This window comes from Triturus cristatus, chromosome 8 (genome assembly GCF_964204655.1).
Source record: "Triturus cristatus chromosome 8, aTriCri1.1, whole genome shotgun sequence".
NCBI classification, from domain to species: domain Eukaryota; kingdom Metazoa; phylum Chordata; class Amphibia; order Caudata; family Salamandridae; genus Triturus; species Triturus cristatus.
Window position 1 is genome coordinate 855,502,319 of NC_140591.1, and position 23,187 is coordinate 855,525,505.

General features: G+C 44.0%; 1 protein-coding gene across 1 annotated transcript in view; it reads left to right on the top strand.

Annotated features, from left to right (window-relative positions):
- Positions 1–509: 509 nt before the first annotated feature.
- DCBLD2 (discoidin, CUB and LCCL domain containing 2) overlaps positions 510–23,187 on the top strand; it is a 354,867-nt gene continuing 332,189 nt past the window's right edge. The window contains exon 1 of the mRNA XM_085622359.1: positions 510–993. Coding sequence (XP_085478485.1) covers positions 927–993 — 67 coding nt within the window. The 5' untranslated portion in view covers positions 510–926. The remainder of the gene's footprint in view (positions 994–23,187) is intronic.

A 23,187-nucleotide genomic window follows, 5' to 3' on the forward strand; every position in this document is an offset into this window, starting at 1 on the left:
GGCTGAATAAAATAATTGATAAACCCTTTACATTTTGGGACGAAAATACCTGTCATGCCTCCCAAACAGAATAAACCCCTCGAGGTGGTCCAATACATGCCAACAAGCGATTTTGTAACAGTTCAGATGGGTAATTCCGCGTCTCCCACCTCACTCTCCTTTGGAGGGTGTCGGCTTCCTTTACATAATCTTCATCCTCCGTACACGAGTAAACCCTCCCACAGACTTCACCGTGATCTCCCATCTCGAAAATTGTACTCATTCTCTAAAAATGTTAGAACTGTTGATTTCAATGGGACCGCCCTTCCAAAACAGCCTATGTCAGCCTCCATTGAGACTGAAAAAGTTTAGAGGTATGGTTACGTCAGTCTATTTCTATCTCCTACGTGTGTAAACTATCATTCATTCAGACCGTTTTCTCAAATCATTTTGTCAAACTTGAACTATTCGTATTCCAGGAATCCCGGAACCATCCCCTGGCACGCCTGCTCTGTGGGCGCGGACACTCCAGGGCCCGGAGTTTGACAGGGACAGGGGAAGGCGAGGGGAGGCTCGCTCAGCCGTCCGAGTGGGAGATGTTACAAGGGTGGGGGAGATCAGGGGGAAGCGGAAGTTGTTGACCGAGATTGAAAGTGGCCCGAGCGGCGGCTGAAGGAGGAGCAGGAAGCCGAGGAGAGGGGCCGAGGCAGGCGGGGCATGCGGGGGCGCCGCACGGCACAACTTTGCGCAGAGAAAAGTGTCCTCACGGCCCCGGGGGCTACTGAACGCTTGGTTCCCTGAACACGGACTCTTCCCCCTCCAGCCCGGAAGCGGCGGTAGAGGGTAGGGAACCCGGGGAGGCACCGGCAGCTGCGACCACAACAAAGCCCGGCGCCCGCCATGCATGCGGACTGCAGGCTGCTGCCGCTGGGGCGCGCATAGCGGGGATGGCTGTCCGAGCCTGCCCGCTGCTGCTGGCCGTCTTGCTGTTTGGCACCGGCCGGGCTCAAAAAGGTGAGTGCCGTCTCCCTCCTCGTACCTTCCTCAAACACTGCTGTCTGAGACTTGAGGGGTGTGTGTGCAGAGCTCTCTTGTTACTAACAGAGATCTATTGTTATGGTCACTTCACCCATCTGATATCCCTGCTTTGCAAAATCCTTCCTCGGTTTACAACTGCAAATGCTCTCGTTACTAGTAGATTACTATGACCAGGAATCTGTTTACATTTCACAGTTACATTTTTGGAATATACCTTATAAAAGCACCACAAACACGGAGGTTTAACTGTATCTGAATCCAACATATTGTAATTTTTGTGGCTCATTTATGTATGTTTCACTCGCACTTTAAAAATATGGATGGGCTATTAAACTTCGTGGTTACAGCAATGGCAAACAACTTTAATGTAAAATTCAATTTAAGCTTGGTTCGCTCTCAAAGGCCGTTATTTAAAAGACATTGTTTAATTTTATTATACAGTAAGCTACTTCCACAGTCTGTCTTTTTTTATTTGCTAGAAACGGTTCGAAAAACACAATCTCATTTAGGTTATAAAAAGAAGCATTATGTTGGTACTCAGAAAATCGATAGCGACAAGTGCGCGTTAAAGGGGAAGCACAACAGTTTTTCGTACCCAAAAACCCTTACTTATTAATTAGTCTAATGGGCAGTGTGGCGGGTTTCATTCCCAAATGCCTTTTTGCTTAATTTGTTTAAATGTATCACTCCAATGTTGTCAACACTGGGAAAAACTTGCCAGTGTGAAGACCTTTAGAAGACGAATGTTACCAGAAAACTGGATAGTATGTAAATTATTTTGAGCAATGACCAAGTGGAACCTTAAGCCCCTTTTATAAACTTAATGACTAACGCTCACATCTTCTTTCCTGCATTTTAGTACCCAGCTCCACGAATATATAACCCTGCGTACGTAGAGCGTGTTGTTTTTATTTACATAAACGCCTCGGGATGTTTTCAGCAGTTTCACAGTTGAATTCCCCACATCTAAAACACCTCTCTAGCATACTTTTTTGTCTTTGTGTTTTTCGCCGACTTAATTAATGGGTTTGGGTTACAGGTTCCCTCAAGAGATAGTGCTATCCATTCAAAAAGGCAAAGAGGCTGAGATCGGTCGGGACTGCTACAATTGCATGCAGTCCATTGCTGGCTGGATGTCCGCAAACTGTCTCAAGCTGAACGTAGGGAAGACTGAGGTGATTATTTTTGGTAATCCCTCAAATCTCTGGTCAACCAATTGGTGGCCAGAATCTCTGAGCTCACCCCCAGTTCCAACTGGTAAGGCAAAAAATCTGGGAGTAATGGTGGACTCGAGACTGTCCTTCGCGGACCAGATAGGTAAGGTGGTATCATCCTTTTTTTATATACTCAGGATTGTGAGAAAAATTAAGCGCTTCCTTTCGGATGACAGCCTCAGGACAGTAGTAACAGTGCTTATTATGTCTCGTCTTGATTACTGTAATGCCTTATACCTTAACATTCACAAAAGACAGCTCAATCGATTGCAAGTAGTACAAAATGCTGCCGCTAGAGTCCTTTTGGGTATTCCCAAGTTTGTCTCCGTAAGGAAGGGACTTCGGGTCCTTCATTGGCTACCAATGAAACAGCGGATAGAATTTAAAGCTCTTTGCCTGGTCTTTAAAACCCTGGAGGGACATGGGCATGTATTCATGAGTCAACACCTTCAATGGTATACCCCCCCTACGGTCCTTCGCTCAACCAAGGCAATGTTGTTAAAAGTTCCACGTGTTAAAACAGCTAGTTGGGGGGGTAGGAACTTTTTCTGTTGTGCTGCAAAGGCTTGGAATGGCCTCCTTTTGCAGCTTAGAGCAGCAGCGGGGCTCCTAGAGTTTAGGAGGGGCCTAAAAACCTGGCTTTTTTCTTAACTTAACTTAACATATGTAATTTACTCTTTATCTGACCAGTAGGCAATGCTTTCAGCGCCAGGACACCTAACGGTAACAGTGCGCTTTACAAGTTCTATTAACATAACATAACATGGCTTTTGCCCCTCGACAAACTATCTTTTGTGTACTGGGCTCGGCAGGTCCTATTTCCTGGGTAGGAAAGTAGTCACTAAGAGGGTTTTCCTCTGCGTGTCTCCATATCAAAATTCTGCAAGCATTGTTGCCTGTGTGACATCAGTGACGGCCAACTGGAAGATCTAAAGATCAAGGTTCTCAGCCATTGAAGGTTGGTCAGATCCGTAATTGTGATTTTTCATCGATGACTAAAATGGAGGCCATTCTAGGTGTGAACAACGTTTATTTCTGGTGGAGAATGTGAAATCCTGTGTTTTGGCTTTTCATAATCATTGTAACTTGGATCATACACAAAAAAACTAGCATAGCCAGGATTACCAACCTTGTCCTTAGACAGTCCCTTTGTTTACACATCTTTTCCACATCGGCTGATGTTCAAGTTCGTTTCGTCCAGTGTCCCTCATTAGATAAGTCAATCACTAACAAAGGCACTTGTTTCTCTTGAGGTGATAATTGAGTTCAATTTGGAAGTGAACCGCCCGATCAATGGAATTGTTTTAGCTTTTGGAATTGAAGGTTGAGAATGAGGTGCAGTGATGAAAAGTTTACTGTGCAGTACAAAAGTTGGTACAATTTGTCCGTGTAATCAGCGACTTTGACAATCAGTTTAATAAATCTGCTGAATAATCATCCATCTGTGTTTTGGAAACCGTGAGTAATCGCTAATACGCGGTTCTTACATTCATTTACACAATTTTGGGTGGAGGAAGCTTTCTTCTTTGTTGGCAAAGATTGGACACACACAGAAAACATGGGCTAGTGACACTTTGTAACATGGGCTAAACGTGCAATCCAATTTGTATCTCTTATTTACATTTTAGCACTACTTACCCACATCAAAGACGTCAAAATGCAACCTTAAAAACTGGAGTTTCGTTTCCCATGAAGGCGCCAGGTCGAGATACTTCTGAGGAACTAGTATTCCGTAGGTGGAAACTGTGAATGAGTTGTGCTGCTTTGTTTGAAGTGTATGCCGATGGATGGCTCTTGATTTCAGATTTAAGGCTCTCTTAAGTCATTGTTTTAATAATTCACAGGCCATATTGAAATCCCATGGTGAGGGTCAGTTTGAGTTCCTTTAATGTGGAATCGATAATGAATGACCAACAGGAATTATTCGTACGGGCCAGTTTCTGTTCGAGATGGTATTTGAAGGTCTCTTTTTCCGCTTGCTGTGGTTTGAACCAGAATTTTAGCAATGCTGCGATTTGACCCAGTGTTTGCTGCATTGGACCAAATTCTAGCCAAATGCGCACTTCCCGCGCGTTGCTGAATATAAGGCCTGTCTTGGTAGTTGGCTGCGTTAGCATGTTACAGTGATCAATGCGTATCTAAAGGGTAGACTTTGATATCCCACTGTGCGCTGATCCGCAACCTGTGCAAGCAAGAGCTTAATGGTCACATTTCTTTAAATTGAACACTTACTGAAAATGGCATCTACTTATGTTTATGCACAAATCTTGATTATTGCTGGTTTATGCATGTACCTGTTAAGTGGAAACCCGGTAAAGGAAAGGCAAGACAAAGTTAGTCATAAGAAGCATTGTGGTGGCTTATCAGCCCCTGTTAGCCTCACTAGACATCCACTAGTAGTGAAGCTGTCTCTTTGGCGTTCCAGCTGTTGGGTATCACCCTCTTGCATGGCCAGGTAGATAGGATGGGGTTGACATGTGAATCCAAATATGTTCTTCCCTTGCCACACTTTTTACAGCAGTCTTGTAGGTACATTTGGGAAGACGTTCATAGTAGACACATCCAGATTCATCTCCAACTCAAGATGTATTTATTGCAGCATTCTGGTCGAATAGAAGGAGGGCGGGAATGTGCCCCGAGTTGTTGTTGTTGTTGTTGTTGTGTGCGTTTGTGTTATCTCTCATAGGGATGGCTTTACAACATTTAGATAATGCTTTAAATGGAAATCTAGAAGTGCAGGTACTGCTTGATCCTAAGACGTGCTGGTACTCTCCCATTAAATGTATAGTAGCAAGGCAGAGAAGTGCAAATACTTTCCCTCTCAATTTAAGGAAGTCCAGGTACCTGCCCTTTTAAAGCACTGGGTTTAGTGCCTTCTTTCCCAGTTTTCTTTCTTTCAAATTTTAATTTTAATTTTTGAGTAATAAACAAGCACAACATGGGCAAAAGAGAGTTTGGTATGTCAAAACAAACTACTGCCACAGGGTATGCACAGTCAGAATGCACAGCATTATGGTTGGTTGCTGAACAGGCATTGAAACATTTGCGGAACGTGGTAAACTCTTTGTGTATCGAGGAGAATACCACTTTCGCCCGCACCCCTCCACCTCTACTTTTTAGTTGAGGGAGTAACAAGAGTCCAACCACAGCGCCCAGCGGCACGTGTTCCGAATGGTCTGAGTGAAATTATCATTGCTCACATATTAAAAGCAATGGGCCCATGTCCATAGCTTTGTTTATAGCGTATTGATTATGAGGAACTGGTTACATGTTTGTGTGTTCCGCTGAGCTAATGGCAGTGACCCATCCCTGCAGCATCTCGGTCCAGACGGAAGTGTCTTCTTCGACTTCATCATCAGTAAAGCCCTCCCGTAAGTGCCTTTCTTCTGCTAGTGCCCATTCAGGAATATCCTTATTACCTTCCTGAAGGGTAGGGTCAATATTAGACAACTAACAGATAGCAACCCCTCTCTTCGCCAAGACTAACCCCAAAAGCACAAACCTATATTGCGTCTTGTCACTTTTAGGTGCGGTGTAACCTGTAGAAATAAGCAAGCTTAAACGGAGCGTTGCTGGACACCTCCTATACCAGTGTACTTGTTCTATGCCATTCCCCCCACTACCAGACCTTCTGTCCCAGGTTAAATGTATTCCATCGCAGATCGGGGTCTGGTACTGGTGTGATGTGTTCTAGACGGTAGACAATGCAAGAATATTTGAGATTTATTCATTTTGGATGTGTTTGGAGAGTGTGGCCATAGGTCTAGGAAAGGCGCTTTCCTTTCTAACTTGGCTATCTGTCGTTGCTCATCTGGAGCAGGTTAGTATAGAATGCATTACCTAGAAGCATTAAATGGTTCTTTGGAGCACTGAAATCCATGAGCTTGCTCAGGTGCGCTGTTGAGTGGGTGTTATGAGTATGGTCTATAAGTTGTACTGTGTGAGATAATGGTTTGAGTGACTGCTGCTGTGAGCCACTAATATCCAGGCATATAGTATATCTATGCCATGTTGGGTGTGTATGAAGAGTTCTCTCAGAATGTTTGTGAAAATAGGTGGAAAAGTGGGTCCTATCCATCACGGTTGTATCTGCTGTTTTGGAGTATTTTCAAATGATTAAACACACTCACCTGTTCAAAAAATGTATTTATCAGATTTCATGGGAACTGACCAATACAAATGTTAAACCTAGGAACTGATAATAAAAAAAATCTTAAACAGTTAATCGTATATTATACCATACAGACTATATTTGCACCATTATAAAACCAGCAAGAGCTCTGAAGTGCATCATACAGTTAATTTTAATGCAATAAAGCTTACTAATAGTGAAAGGCAAAAGGTGCAGCAAGTATAGAGTGCAGCACTGGTTGCTTATGTCTCTTTGACCAGCTGGTCTCTACTTCAAATTACAGTAGCACCTGCTCTGCCTTTTATACTTTTGTGGTTGATAAATTTAAATGCCATTAAATGAAGTAACAGTGACACTGCTCCACTTGTCTAACCCACAAACGCAACATGGCGTCACCTCCACCCCCTGCGTTGAGGGCTCTGATTGGTTGCCCATCAATCGTAGAATATACCCCCCCCCCGACTCAACCCGCCGTACCAGGCAACCTGTCTACACTTACTCCTACTCTCAAAGCCGCTACCTCGCTCTCACCCCCACGTGTGCCATACACAAAAGTTTCCTAAATTCCCCCACCCCTGATTGTGCTCTTGTTTTCGATTTTCCTTCTTGATACCAGCTTACACAAGGAGGACATGGGTAATACTGCGCGAGGTGATGTTTCAAATCCTCTTTATCACTCATTATGTTACCCTGTTTCTGTTTTTAAAATAACTGCTGCTTTTGTACCTCTCATATTCCAGCTATTCTATGCTACTTGACTGCACTGTACCACCCCCATTGTCTTAAAAAAGCATAATAAACATATTATTTTTAAAAAACAGCAACACCTGCTATTCATAGTACTTATAAATAAAAGGCTTTATTAGACACTACCTAAAAACATCTTGTTATAAGAAATAATCCTTCTTGACAATCGCAAAGAACAAGCAATCCTCAGATGAATTAAACACTCTTGACATTAAAAGTACAAAAACTCTTGAAATGTTCCACTTTGTTTTAACAGTGTTGTTGGTAGTATAATTTGGTCTATGCATCACTGACCAAATGGACAGGTCTCCTTTTCCCCCATCCTTTTCACCCTCCCCCAATTCCCTCACCCATACTTGATACTTTTTGTTCTCAGAGCATGGGCTCAGAATACATGAAGATATCAGTCGGGGCTTCTGACCCCAGTTGGATTCAGTCATTTGCGTTAATGGCTTCAAATAAGTTTCCTAAAGCGGTCTGTCCTCAAATTAATCACAGCAGAGTTGTGGAAATCCGGCATTAAAACACTACACAAGAGAGCACAATCGTCATGGTGAACACACAACCATCAAAGTTACTGCAGAAGAAAGAAGTAAAGAAAAAGCCTCACTAAGGTTGAGAACAGTTTCTCTCTTAAGCCACAGTTACTCAGTTGTGCTGGTGTATTTGTTAAAAGTACACTGAGCTTTTACCCATGCTGAGGTGGCATGCTCCAAAATAATAGTCGCCCCTCACATGTTTAGAACTTATAAACATGTTTTCTCAACCTCTGCCACTTATACCCTACTTTCTGATGATGCTGTCATGTGTAAACAGTCACTAAGCTCATTCTATAAATATGAAGGGTATAAGTGGCAAAAGTTAAAATTACTTGGAGGTGAGTGAGGATGTAAGCTTTGTTGAGGACCCCAAAGTTAAAAACAGCATACAGGTTCAGTGATTATTCCTGTGTACCAGGCCAGCATGTTTCATCCCCTTATTATAGCCCACTTCTTTCCCCCGGAGTAGCTGTGAAATGTATCTGAAAATCACGTTGTTATTGGTAGGTAGAGCCCCTTTTTAGGTCTCGCCTGACCCAGCGCATACGCTGGTCTGGGGAGACTTATTGAGAGGGCTCCAAAAAGTGCTACCGGGCCAGCCTAGAGCTACAGTGCATGTGCGCGGGCGCGCGCGCTGCTTTTACCGTGATTACTTTCACTTTTGCTTTGATGTTTGATCGCCATCACTTTCACTTTCGCGGCCGCTTTGCATTGCCAATAGGTCTCGCTTTTGGGACCTTATAAGTATTTAGTTATGCAACTGTTGCATGGCTAAACATTTACAAGGTCCCAAAGGCGAGACCTATTGGCAATGCCAATGCTTGTTATGAGAAGCTGATAAGCCAGCACAATGAGCACTCGGACAGACCACTTGGAAATACGGAGATGGGGAATTCAGCTCTGGGTTTGTCCCTGCACAGCCTGAAACAGTTGCTACAATAGACAAGGAAACAAGTAGAACCGTTGGTCACCCCAATGGTCAGCTGCAATGTATAACTGCAGACTATAAATTACACACATTTTAATATCCAAGACGAGAGGCAATAGGAACAGTTGAAGATGAACGCATTTAGCAAAGATGGGAAGTCATAAGTCTTGAATGATGATTCAGAATTTTTCTTTACTGTATATTTTCAAAATAGCGCAGACAAGGCGTTTCACCTTACAAAGGCTGCCTCAGGGCTGCAAAAACTAAAAATACAAGTATGTCAGAGATTTGAAATATGTACAGGCTAATAGTTATAGTGCTATTGTTTTATACCAAACATATTGACAATACACAGCTTTGCAGATGTTATATCCTATTTACACAAACCAAGGAGACATGAGTAATAAACAACAATCACTTGATCCTCATCGATGGGAGAGTCAGAAAGTCAACAAAAAAAACTCTGACTGTACCGTCCTAATGTCATTATTTCTCTTAAAAGAGATAAGCAACTCGAACATGTGTAAATGCAGGCTCACGTGTGGAAACGCCAGAAGGAATCAAACCGTGGGTGCAGATGAGACGGAGTTATGTGAGAGAGTAGTTCAATATTAGACCAAGTACACACCCAAATCTAATTTATTGGTTTTGAAGCTAGAATTCTGTGGAAAAAATGCACGACTGTGACTTAATTAGGTCTCTGTGCTACTATTCATGCAACAAGTGCTAGGAACAAAAGAAAGATCAGATATACAATGGGTCTCTTAACCAGATATCTGTACAACTGGAAACGTGAAACTTCCAGATAAGAAAAAGGCTGTATCAGTGTCCTAAAATGATAATAAAAAAATTTCTCGAGCTTCATTTCATGCTACGCTTAGCATAAAGCAAGGAATATATTGGTTTTCCAAAACTTACATGTAATTCCACATTGATTTCTGTTGAGAGATATTTTAGGTCTCATTCAGCGATCCCCGCGTGTATCTCCTGATCAAAGCATGTGTAGCGTACATGCAAGTTAACTAATCCTAACACCGTTCAGTGGTTCTCGACACACAAATTTCTCCTTGAAGAAAGAGAGACAATCAATAAGCCAATTGAACTTAAAATGATGATTGGAAGGAATATAAAACAATATTGCCCAAAAATCCTTTACGGCACGTTCCTTAGAGTTCATTAAATTCAAAACGTAATGCACTAGTTGCACCTTAGCGCAGTTTATAGTTACATTTGACCTTCTTCAGAGAATGATCAGAGATCTAATATCTATTTATTAAACCTTTAGGATGTCCAAAGGTATGATTGGAGAGCATCAAATTACATGAGATGATAGGGTTACAGACTACCTTAAGAGCAGATTGTATCAATGTAGCAAAATGGGGGGGAAATCATTATCCCACCCAACCCCACAGTCCCTGCCTGCAAGAGCAATCTTAAATCAATTTCCTTGCCCGCATGTCTGCGGGGAGGGAAAGAGATAAAACCTTCACTTACAGCGGGCAGGAGCACTTTAACAGCTCCCACCTGCTGGAACCAAAGTGGTTGCTTTTGATTGGTGGGAAATGTCAAAGCTCCCGCCAAGCTAAAGCTGACCAATATGTCCCGGGGGTGGGCACCGCAGGATATACCAGAAGCGGCCATGCGGGTGGTGGTCCCCAGGGCCATTATCGGCTCCAGGAAGGGGGGTCATGCTCCTTTAATCTGCTTGGGTCGACCCCAGGAGGTGGAGGTCCCAGTGGCAGTATATGGCCAAGGGGGGTGGGGGCACGGGGAGGGTGTGTGAGCAAAAAAACGGCATTCCATCCATCATATTTTGGTGTTTCTATAGCCGCCTTAAGTGTGTCGGGTATGCCCAGATGTGGGTCCCGTGCTCGCTATGCCAGTGGATTCCAGCTAGCTTGGCTGATATGGGGTGATACCCTGAAACCGGTCCCAGGATGCTTGTTTTCCAGTCCAGGGAGGACCTGGCCTGGAAGTTCGGGCTGGACTGTTACAATGGGTGGCAGAGTTAAAACTGATTTGCATATGGCTGGTTCCATGGTGAGAATAAACCCCGATGTATTTCATCCAGATTTGTGACTGAAGGTGAATGTTTGACAATGTTCAGCATTCCATCCTTTTTAGGTCTCGCCTAGCGAATTCAGCGCATGCGCGCTGCATCGCCTTAGCGAGACTATTGTTGTCGGTTTGGTGTGCGAAGGGAGACAAAACATGTGCGCGCATGGACAGGCGATGTGCACGCGCATGGCGTCTCCTCTCTAGGGATGTAAGCTTTCACACGCTCCCACCGCGCGCTTCATTTAGCTTCTTTGCTGTGCCAATAACACAGACTTGTTTCACTTTATCCTTGGAATTCCGGTCTACACGGAGCCACGCAGTTGTTTCAGATTAGTGAACAAATAGATGTTAGTGTATTACTTCTGTTGTTAATCCGCGTCGTGGTGCAAGGGAGGTGCCAACACATCATTTATTAGGCACATCAAAAATATAATCTTTTTTTGTTACTTTTGTCTCTCATTTTAGAATATAATGGCTTCTAGGATGTCTTTTCCTTTTGCTATATACTACTTTTCTTCACTGTATAATGGAGGGTGGGTGATAATGCATGTCGGTTCACAATCCACATGTTCACAATTATAAAGCTGCTGAACGTGGGGGAACGTTCCCAGTTCCCCGGGTGTCACATCCCCCTCTATCCTTCCCCTGGTGATCTGGCTGGCAGGGAACCTCAGTAACATCACTATTGCTTTAATTTTAACTTCTAGCATTTTCAAGAATGGAGAAAACACGAGAAAGGGTGTAAAATACGTGAAAACACATAATCATATGGAGGAGTTACAGTTGCACCACACCTCACCAGCAAGGGTTGCACTCCATCCGCACCTCCCTCCAGCGTGCAGGAGTTTCTACCCTTACCTTCACACAAGCTCTACAGCCTTTTAGTTGCTTGCAATGGACTAAGGGAGGATAAAAGGCTGGGAGCTACAGGAAGTAATCATTACTCCTGCATCCCTTTTTATGCCTGCCAGGCGGCACAGCAGTCTGGTTTGCTGAAGACATCTTGGGGGCATACGGAAAGCTTCCCTGGGAATGCATTCCATCTATTATTACCATTGGCTTTGTGGATATTAAGTCACATTTGGGTGCTTTCTATTTACTGCCTTCATTTGTTTTAGGCTGTCCAGCATTTCTTTGTCAATCCCGTGGAGCATCACGTTTTTACCTTCGGTCCTTGTTAGTGCAGCTTCAAGGCAGAGTCTGCTTGCTGCATTTATTGGTTGAGGTTGGAACAAATACAATGATAGAATATTTACTGAATAACTTCCTGTTAATTAATATATGATCTCACAATTGTATGACACTATGCATAGGATCATTCTGTGGTCATCAGGACATGTTGATAAATGCATGCAGACTGTGCGGGATGCCGAGGCTAATTCAGAGGGCCAGTGTAGAACCATACCACTGCCATAAATATATTTACAAACGTTATAGTATTTCCACAGTGCGCTGTTTTACTGCAGTCAAGTATTTATAGGGCACCAGTAGAGGTGCATGCACGGCATGGTGGAACAAGGCGTACATTGCTTTTGGACGTCCTTGTCATGAGGTCTTTAGCATCTAAAAGAGGGCAGAGGGAGCTCTGCTTGACAAAGGTGGTGAGGCGGTGCTGGGTTGGTAAACAGAGGGGATGTTTCCACGTGTAGGGAAAGAAGGTTAAAAAAGGAATAGGAACAGGTTATCGATGTCTTTGGAGATGAGGATGAGGAGTTTGTAGAGAGTTCAATTGTGGACAAAGACGAGGGGCTATGAATGCCATTTGATTATTCGGCACATGATTTCATAGTTCATGCCAGATGAAGGAGCCATCTAGTGTAGAGAAAACGCGTTCTCTTTCATCAGCCTTTGTAAACTTTTGCTTTGTTGAAGGCAGTCTATGTATTATAGAGTGCCCGATGCTGCTTTACAAAACATAAGTTCTATTTGAGAAGACATTCCTCTGAGGACTGCCTGCTCCCCCCTGAGGCTTCCCAAATCAATTGCTGAAGGGGAAGCTGCCCAAAGTGACAGCTTCCCCTTTACAGATCTGTTACCATCACCTTTGAGGATTTATTGACATTTCAGTGGTTGATGACGTCATATGCTCTTACAAACCATTGATGCATCTTATTACGAATCACAGATAGGAGGGCACACCCCTTTCACACCTTCTCCTACGTTCAAATCATAGTGAGTGATTCAAGCCAGAAAGTCTTTATCCAATTGCAAGATATATGATCGGAAAATTGTTTTAATACATGGCAAAACCCTGTGATTTGGGGAATCCGATAGTGTGCGAGTACAAAATGGGTTTGTATATCTAACCCAGACTGCCACGGCAAAATTGAAAACCTTATGGGGTCAAAAGTGAGGTAGACTGCTAAGGCCACCGTTGTAATAGTCAAGCTGGCTCAAGATCAGAAATGAGCAACTGGACTCATTATACTGTCGGCATCTTCCAGCTGTGCCCTGATGCCCAGAGCAGGAGTTTTGGCTGCAAGGAAACAACTCCCTCATTTACTCACCCCAGCATTCTTATAGTTTAGGGCACATGAGCATTTGCTTCTCTTTGGCTGTCTGCTTGTCTGTCAGAGAAATGTGTGCAAGCTTTTTATATACTTCGATTGAAAACACCTACCGACAACGTCACTCACACTTCAGACCACTGCCCTTGACAATGTTTCCCATTAGAGAAGCGTTCCAATGTAGAGGAAAAAATCTATTTACCCAGATGATTAATAATCAGTCTCTATAGTTATTCGCGATTTCTACTTGAGTTTTGAGGCTTATTGTGACAGCATTCATCGGATAGCCCCTTTCACTCCGCCTCCCCGCACCGACCCCCTCACCCCCCCTGTGTTCTGATTTTGGCCCTTTAGCAAACGTGCATATTCATATGAATTCCATTTAACTGTGGTTCTGTGTGTCTTTGCAAACATACTGTCACATACGAAGGTGCAGGAGGTAACCATATAGATCCGTATTTGTTAAGTGCTGATAAAAATGGTCTCCCTTCTATCGAGTCAAATGAGATATTTAACAACCAATAAACTTAAATTAAAAAAACACACATATATGTGAGCAAAGTGAATATTTCCCTCATGAAGAGTTTGGAAGGGCATTTAGGCTTTCAGTGGGTATCAATAAGCTTTCGGGATCAGTTGAAAATGAGCAGATCTTCTATAATCAGACGAGCGAGTTCAAACTGGCCTACTCTGCCCTACCTGCCTTCCAGCCAAGGATGAAGGGATGTAAAAGAAAGCAGAGTGAGAAAGGATTTCTGTTGCAGAACAAAATACAGCAATAAATAAAAATAAAGACACAAATTATTACACACTGGCATTTCTCAGAAGCATTTTTTTATGTAAAGAATGTGCTTAAAGTAGCCGCTTAAAATGAACACACTTGGGCAATGAGAATTAACAGTGACTATGAAAGTACAGAGGCCCGTCTGCAGCATATACTCGTGCTATGGCATTAAAGGAACAAGCATTTGTAAAGCTATAGGTCTCGCTTTTTCGAAACTTTGACCTATTGGTATTGTAAATGACAATGCCTTTTATTATGGCAGGTTTTTTAAACACATACATAAATGGCATTGCCATTTACAATGCCAATAGCTCAAAATCTCGCAATTGCGAGACCTATTGCATTGTAAATCCTTGTTTGTGTTGCTTTGCTCTTAAAGCGGTCTGTGATTCACCAGCCATTTGTCCGACTTGGTTGATGCCTGCCTCTTGAAATCCCAGGGCGAACCACCTCGTGTCACCACCCTCTTAAGTAAGCTGTTGTTTGGGCAGTACCTGCAGTACTCTTAAGATATCGCCAGCAGCGCAAGAGACATGGACCTGTTTTCCTGAGGAACCAGCACCCTCACAGACCCTGACTGCGCTGCTTGGGCTGTCCGGGCCCACAGACTGAACTCAAACTTGCATGCTGCACTAGGGTTGGAATTGTCAAAAATAGTGTCTAAGGCACATGAGACATAGGAGGGGGGGGGGTGCTAGGTGAGGCCCTATCTGACTGGGAGAGGGTCCATGTGGGACTACGCACTGTGAGCTCTAACGCACGCTTTAAATTAATACTGTACAATTACATGCACAAGGCATATCTCTTACCCACGACCTACTGGTGGAAAGCTTTGGAAAATCGAAACAGGGCGACTGGTTGGGAGGTGCCACATACCCTGCTGGCAGTGTGGTTGTGGCTAAATCCCGCTCCTACGAATAAGAAGCTTAGCCGTACGTTCCTACTACTAGGTTTGCTACTAGCAATGTGGCGTACTGCTATCAAATGTATTGGTGGATGGCCCCCCCTGCTACTCTGGCTGGCTCCGAGATATGTCCGAATGGGCAGCGGTGGAAGAAGTCAGGATGACACATGTGAGGGGAGATGAGCATCTGAAGGACGATTTGACTGCATGGGCTTTAATGCTAACTGAATTGCGTGATGTGGCAGACACAGGTGCACACCTGCGGGGAAGAAGAATGAGTGAGAGCGTAATGTGTGTCGAGACATGTCGGAGAGTAAAAATGGGTACCCTGGAAACCGAGGTGACCACCAGAATAGACCAGGGAATGAATGTTAAGAGTAACAGTAAATGTACCAATTGCTTCAATGAACGACAAATGCGCGTAGTAGAGAAATGTATGCTGTAAAAGAAGAGCAGCATTGGAGGGAAGGAGGGGGAGTTAAGGGAATTATTTGGATGCTAAGTATTAAGGCAATTATAAGACAGTGTAGGTGTTGCAACACTGGAGCACTGATGTAGTGCACTGATCCTATGAAAATCAATAAAGGATATTTGCCCTGGTGTCTCCTTATCCTACTCTGTGCTGTAGTGCTTCTTCACTGCAGTGCTTAAAAATGTTCGTCCAGTTAAGGAGGCAGACGCGTATGTTTTGATAATGTGAGAAATGTAATCTGTGACTAACCGCATGATTTCTGTTCTATGGATACCGGGTTGTCTGTTCTACAGAAACAGGTGGCTTTTCCCAGTACGGATGTGGGGAAGTCACTCTGATCAGAACCACTTTGTATCCTTAACCTCTTCTGTGCCCATGACGAGATAGTCTCGTCATGGAGCACGGCCGCGCTGTGCCCATGACGAGACTATCTCGTCATGAACCCCACCCGCGTATGAAACGCCCGGCACAGGAGGGGGAAAGGGCGTGGCACAGAAGGGGTTAAAAGTATCCTCCTTCGCCAACAGATGTTGTTAACTGTGCACATTTTTATACCCCAACCCATCAGTTTACATGAGCTCTGGTGTACCAGTCTGCGGACTCTCATTTTGCATCCAGGTGCATAGGTCCAGCAAAAAAGGTCTAAAATATCAGTTTCCCCTCTCGGTCCACGCCCTACCAACTTTTTATTTGCAGGTAGTAACGCTCCAAGCAAAAACACAAACTACAGACCACTTTAAATAACCCAGTAAGATCTCCACTTGATGTGGAGTAATGTTTACATTAAACTCTCTATTTTTTGCCTGCCAGATTATAGCTTGTAGCAGAAAACTGGCCCTGACCCCACTGGATACAAGAACCTGACCATGGCAGGCTGTACTTTTCCAGGAGTTTGTCATTTAAGTGTTGGAGACTTACCAATGACTTGTTTCAAAGTAGTGCAGCTTAACTTGATTTAGCCTAACGACAGTGTGACTGACTATTCTGTAGCTGGACTGTGAGGAGAGTCTTGGCACTTCATTTTGTTCAGTAATAACCTGTCACCTGTTGGGTAAAGAGACCAGGTCTCTGCTTTTGTCTGCGGCCCATATACTTGTAGTTTTATGCAAGTGTAGCCACAGCATGCAGTCAGTAATCTGTCTAGCATTTGGAGAGGGCAGAGAGGGTTCTAGTTTTGAGGGTACTGATGTTTTATCAGCAGATAGGTTTGTTAATTGCTGATAGTGACTGACTATTGCAGACAGCTCCCTAGCCCAAATCCGTCTGTTCTTTCCTCCACCTGAACTATTGCTATCACTGGCTGTTTTAGGCCACGTGTTTTACCATTCTTCCATGCTGTAGAGTCTGGAACCCTTTTCAGAGCAAAAACTCCAGTTTGTCAATGCACAATGACTCCGGGGGAGTCGTAAAGTAAATGAGACACAATGATGCCAAAAGAAGACAGAGGAAAAAAAGGTACAAAGCAAGCAAACGTAAAGACTGAAGAGAAAGAAGCTGCTGAATAATAGAAATCGGGAGGATAGCCTAAATAAAGCTGCAGTAGAATGATCTGAGTGCAAAAATAACAGTTGATGGACAGAATGCAGAACAATGTCATACATTCACCCCAGTACAGAGATCTGGACCTAAATCCATCGTTTTTTCCCCTCACCATGCCATTCCAGTTTGAACCCAGCCATATGCAAATCAGTCTTGACCCTGTGCCTCATGGGAACAGTCAAGCCTGAACTGCCAAGCCAGGTCCTCCCTGGACTGGAACCAAGCATCCTAGGACCGGTTTCGGGGTTTCATTCCTCTTCAGCCAGGATAGCTTGATTCCAGGGGCATGGAGAGCACGGGACTCACGTCCGAGCATACCCGTCCCACTCGGGGTGACAAACGCAAAAACAGTTGATGGACTGATGCAGAATAAGGTGACAGAAAATGAGGCAAAAAATGGCAGGAAATATAACTTGTTAAAGGAAAGGAGGTAATATAAGAAATTGGATTATTATTTGTGGTGGGTGACTGCCCACTTCAGGGTCAAGGTATAATCACAACACTTGTCAGGATGAACCCTCAAAGTCACTAAATGTGAATTCAACCCCCTGCTAGCTATGGCACAGACAGGCTAAACTTAAGGCAGTGTGTGAAGTATTTATGCAGTACCGAAACAGAAGTAAAGTCAAACAAAAACAATGAAAATCCCAAACCAAATTAGAAAAATAGAATAAAATGTAATAAACGAAATGACAAAAACCCAATAAAGGAAACCAAAGATATGAAATTTTAAAGCTTTATGTAGAAATATTGTCACAGAGCGCCAGTGATAATCCATGTTTGCGGTAGACCGGGAGCTAGATGCAATTTGCGGCTGACCGCAATGTAGCATGAGTTGGATACACCAACCAGCTTCGTTCTGGTCACAGATTTTACCTTCAGATTTGGAGGCTGATTACGACTTTGGCAGTGTGGGAGCAGGGTGCCACGCCAGTGCCCCATTCCCACACAGCCAAAGTCGACTGCCCCCTGCCTGCCTGATTTTGGGTCATTTTGTTGTCTGGTGGGCGGGCGGCGCAGCACTCCTGTAGGTTGCAGCTCAATGGCTTATATGCGAACCTTTGATCTGCAGCGCCCAAGGATCGTCAAAGCAAGTTCCTGCATGGTATGAACTTTGCAGTCCATACTGTGCAGGAACTGGTGTGTATCCCCAGGCCCTGAGGCAGCAGGGGACCCTGTAGGGCCTCCTGAGTTTCCTCACTGCCAGCAGTTTCATGGCATGAGCACTGCCATGAGGCCGCTGGTAGTGAGGGAACTCGTACTATGCTTATTGTGGCCTTGGGCCACTGCTCCACTGCCAGGGATCGCAGATCCCCAGCGGTTGCAGCGTTCCTATGGCAGTCCGACTACCACAGTCCTAATACGGCAGTTGGCCCGCCGGTGCGGTGGTCCCTGACCACCACCCCACCTCCACCGTGGGTTTGGCTGTCCGGTGGACCGCCAAACTAATAACTAGGCCCTTAGTCCTTAAAGTTCCAATTCACCTCAGCAGTACACTTCTAAAGCCTCCAAGGACCTCAGGGAAGGCACTTAGAGATGCACGGGCTGCCAGGGGGGAGAGGGCAACAGCATGTTGCAGTCCTGGTTAAGTTGCCAGTTGACCTGGACTGAGCAGCTCAGCAGTTACAGAGAAGGCATCTTGTAGCTTGTTGTGACCCTGTAGCTTGAACAGGAAGGCAGCCTTAAAACCCTTGCAGTCCACTTCTTCATCATGGGCATAAGAGAGCAGTTCCAGCCGTTCAGGGCTCTTTTCAGGTCACAGACCATAGGTTCTTCTCTTCTCCCTCAGGTTCAGAGATATAGTAGATACACAATGATTGTCTTGGCGTCCCATTTTCTTCCTTTGAAGTGTACTGCAATGTGTTAGCAGGATTTTACACTAATGTCAAAAACAATGCTAACAGGCCCCACCTTTCTGCTGAAATCTAAGGAGTCATTCCTACCTATTCAGGTCGATGTAGCATTCACAATCACCTACTGTGTAGTTCCTGGGATGGTTTTGACATCTCATTCACACCTATTCAAATGCTAATCACTGGCTGAGAGAAGCTAGAGAGCAAATGGAAATTACCCTCCAGGTACTTCAGGCAGGAAAAAATGTCTCTTTCTGAAAGTTACTTTCCTTGATCGTAATCTAAAAAAAATCGGACTTCACTATTGAATTGGATTTTTAATAGCTATTAACTAATAGCTGTTCAATAGCTTATTATTGTTCTAGCTGTTCCTATTCCCGAGATACAGTATTCATATTTTTAATCTGTACAGTTTTTTTTTTTTTACATCGACACCAAGGTTTGCCATAGTGAAAAATGCTTTTGGGTGATAGTCTCTATGAGGGCATGTTAACATTAAGTTTCTACATTTCCTACTTTTTGTTGTTTTTTATATATATCATGCACCCTGCCATGTGGGCTACAAGTCGTACATAGTGGTGACTTATTATTTAAAAGGTACGTTTTGATCTGTCAAAAGGACATATTTTGATGGCTCGATTTGCTGTTTTTTACACTGCTATTGCCAGGCTATATTGGTGGGCCTGAAGCCATCTTTGCACCACCACTGTAACTGGAAGGGACAAAACGTGCGGCAGTCCACTAGTGGCATTTAACTTCAAGGCCCTGGGTACATTTTGTACCTTACACCAATAGTCTTATAGACAAGTTAAATATACCAACTAGGAGTATGCCAAACTTAAACCTTTTAAAACAGGGAGAACAGGCACTTTAATACGGGTTAGAAGGGAAAAAGTGCACTAAGTTCTAAAGCCAGCAAAAATATAGGGCCCAGCAAAAGGTGTAAAATCTAGCAGAAAAGGTGGATTTCCTTAAGATAGAAAATGCAAATCAGTGGGAACCTGGACAGATCTGAAAATGACAAGCAACAGCGGAAAAAAAATAGAATGCAATCAAATTGGCATATTAAAAATTGAGGGGACACAGGAGACTGCAGACAAAAAGTACTAGAGTTAAGGTGTGACCAACAAGGAACATAAAGATATAGGCTTTACCTGTTAAAACGTATGAGATGCCTCAGTGTGTTCAGTGCACACACTGCTGAGATCTACGCGTAATCTGCAGTCTTGATGATTCAGCCCGAGTAATCCATGTATAATATCCAGTTAATTTATTCAAGACCTTGGGAGATAAATGAGGCCTGTAGGTTAATGTACTGGGGAGATCTGTGTGTATGCTGCAGGTTGCAGAATCAGTTAGAATGCTCAGTCGGAAAATGTGCCTATTACAGATACATATCTGTACATTTGTGCGTCACTGACTGTAATACCCATGTGAAAATGTATTGGATTAATGTACCAACTACAGTGATATGTGTATGAACTATAAACTGTAGGTTTAGATCGGAAGGAGTTGGGTCAGTCCGGTAATACACCAACTGCAGATCTGCACCGGAACTGCATCGTCTGTATTTCTCAGTCGATTCCTCCCTCGAGTGATGCATTGGCAGTACCACCTGTATACTGCAACATCATCTTGTGAAAAAGAGAAAGGTGAACAAATTACACCATTGCTCTTTCAGATGTACCTTTGTCAGTCACGATGACCCCAAACTCCGTCCACACCAAACGACCTCTAAGTCACAGCTGGGGCTCGATGTATTTTGTTGTTTATGAGCCCTTTGTCTTAAATTTTAGACTACACAGGGCACTTGTTTTTTTAGGACAGCCCCTATCATTCGGAGGGAAAAGACACCGCTGAGCTAAAATGTCTTTTAAAGACCACCCTCACCTTTCTTTGATGGTCCGGTTGATGTGCCCTGCATCAGAGTTAGAAACAGACCATCATTTTATAATGGTGATACATGGTGAAACAATTTCAACCTAGGGCGTGTGGTGGTCCATGCTACGAGCTGCTCAGACAACAACACTTCTGACTATTGGGCTGATTCCCAGAGGGCCTCCGCAGTGGTGGGGGGGGGCTCCTCACTCAGGGCCGCATCTCCACGATGACTGCGGAGACTCTCCCATGACTGCGGGGCCTCCGCCACGAGTGCGGAGGCTCTTTGTGAATCAGGCACGCGCTGGAGACTGGACACGTCTTCATCAGTGTGGCTTTCCAGACTCTGAAATTTGTGTCACCGTCCTTGGCAAGTTGCTCCATCAAGAAAAGAGTTGCTATTTGTTTTCATTGATTTTATTTATTTTCTGTATTTATGTTTCCAATATAGTTTCAGTCCCAGAGTCACTTTCCACGGAAAATTAAATATTGATTAAAGTTGAATAAATTACACCCTTAATATGTATTAAACCGGCATTACTACACTTCTTCATATGATGGTATTCATTGCATCGTTCAGCTCTAACCTACAGGTAATCGGATAGGACTGGGAGGAAAAGTACCTGTGCCAGCTACATTTTCACAATGCCTTTTCCTAATTCAACCGAGCCGACTGGACATTTCTGATCCTATGTTTTTAAGCGATTTTTGTTTTTATGTGAACCCGTATGCCACCAGAGCTGATGGCATCATGTAGGCTAACTGTCCGCTTCTCCAATCTGCACTTTTAACCGTAACAGAATTTAGCATCCATGGTTACGACAAAACCCATGAATTACAATGAGTTTTCTGCCAAGGAACTATATATATATTTTTTTATAAATAGTATTGTATTGATTTAGATTTGGCCTGCCTAGAGTTGGTGTGTGAGAAAATGTTCCTGGAGTATCAATCAATCAGTCATTTGTAAAGCGCACTACATACATGCGAGGGTCTCAAGGCGCTGCGAGGGTCTCGAGGCGCTGCGAGGGTCTCGGAGTATGGGAGGTGCCGGTGCAGGGACACGAAGAATACCCAGCACTGCCCTCCTATAGAGCACGTGTTTGTAGCCAGCTCAAGTCAGTGCGAGCAGATGTGTTTTTATTATTCCTTTTAATTTTCGTCCGAGATAAGATTTGTTAGCATGATGGTGGTGGGGGGAGGAGGTGGGATGACGGGGGCTGTCCCCCCAACTTCGATGTATTTACTTGTAGGGAAATTCAATCTCTGTATTGAAAGGGCTGTTTTGCTCTCAAGTGGGTACGTGTTATACTATGGGTAGATTTTTTACAGTGTCCACACACTATCGTACTGAAAAACATCGCTCTGTGGTTTTCGACAAGAGCTGTTCTCTGAATTCCTGCTGTCCGATAAAAAGCAGGTTCGATTCCTGTTTTCCTTTTTAGCAGCCAAAATGGCTCTCTAGTGATGGACCCCACGGTAGAAATAATTGTCTATGAGTAGGGGTTCGTGAAGCAGCAAAAATTTTCTCTCGCAAACTTCCTTGAATTCCCTCTAATACTATGATTTACTGCTCCAAGACCATTGGAGTTTTTTTATTAACTTGGGTACAGACGTCCAGTCTGTACCCAAGTTAACCGTATAGGAAAAGGCCATCAGCATTTATCTGGTTTAAAATTTTAGCTGTAAGAAAAGAGCACATAATTTCTCAGCTCCTACTAGTAGTCGCAGAGAAATACTGCTCACTTGTGAGGATAAAACTATTTTAGAACTTGGACACTGGATTACCGGAAAACTCCACGAGGTACATGTAGTCCCGTAATTGGGCCCTATGTAAGACTTTGCTCGCATAATAAAAACTTTGCTGCGGTTTTTATAGGCATCCGCTGTTTTAACTGCACCACCCCAAGGTTACGTGGGATCTTCTCTATGAAATTCAAGTTGACTACGGATGCTGTTAAAGCTGCGCCTGGATTTTGCTGTTTCCAGTGGTGCCCCTGTGTGTAGATGTTGGCCACCTCGGACAATTAGTATTTACTAGACCGGACCACTGGTATTATGGTCAACATGTCATGGCTTTGCATTTTCAAATCAGTGGACGACACTGAAGATGCAGAACCCGCCTACGCTTGAGTTTATATGGTCACCGAGTGTAGGAAGGTGGAATCTGACTGCATGGTCGCCCCAACTTTTTTTCCTGGTGTTTGAATCGTTTTTGACTAGTCTGGCTGGGATCCTGCTATCCAGGACCCCAGGCTATCTGCTTACTCCCTTAAATGACTGGTGTGCATATTAGATGCACTAGTGATTGGATACTGTCGTACCTTATGAGCCCCTTGTATATGGTACCTTAGGTACCAAGGGCATAGGTACTTCACAGGCCTACCAGGGGCTGAAGCATGTATTATGACACCCCTGGGAAGCAGACTAAATCTGACACCACAGGCCTGCTACTGCAGCCTGGGTGAGGTAGTGTTAGCACTCCTCAGTGAGGTATAGGTTCCCTATATCTCACCTTACACACACATATAAACCTATCAGTCACCCCTAAGGCAGGCCCTATCAATCCTGAGGGCAGGGTGCTCATCGAACCAAAGGGCTCCCCTGGTTGCTCC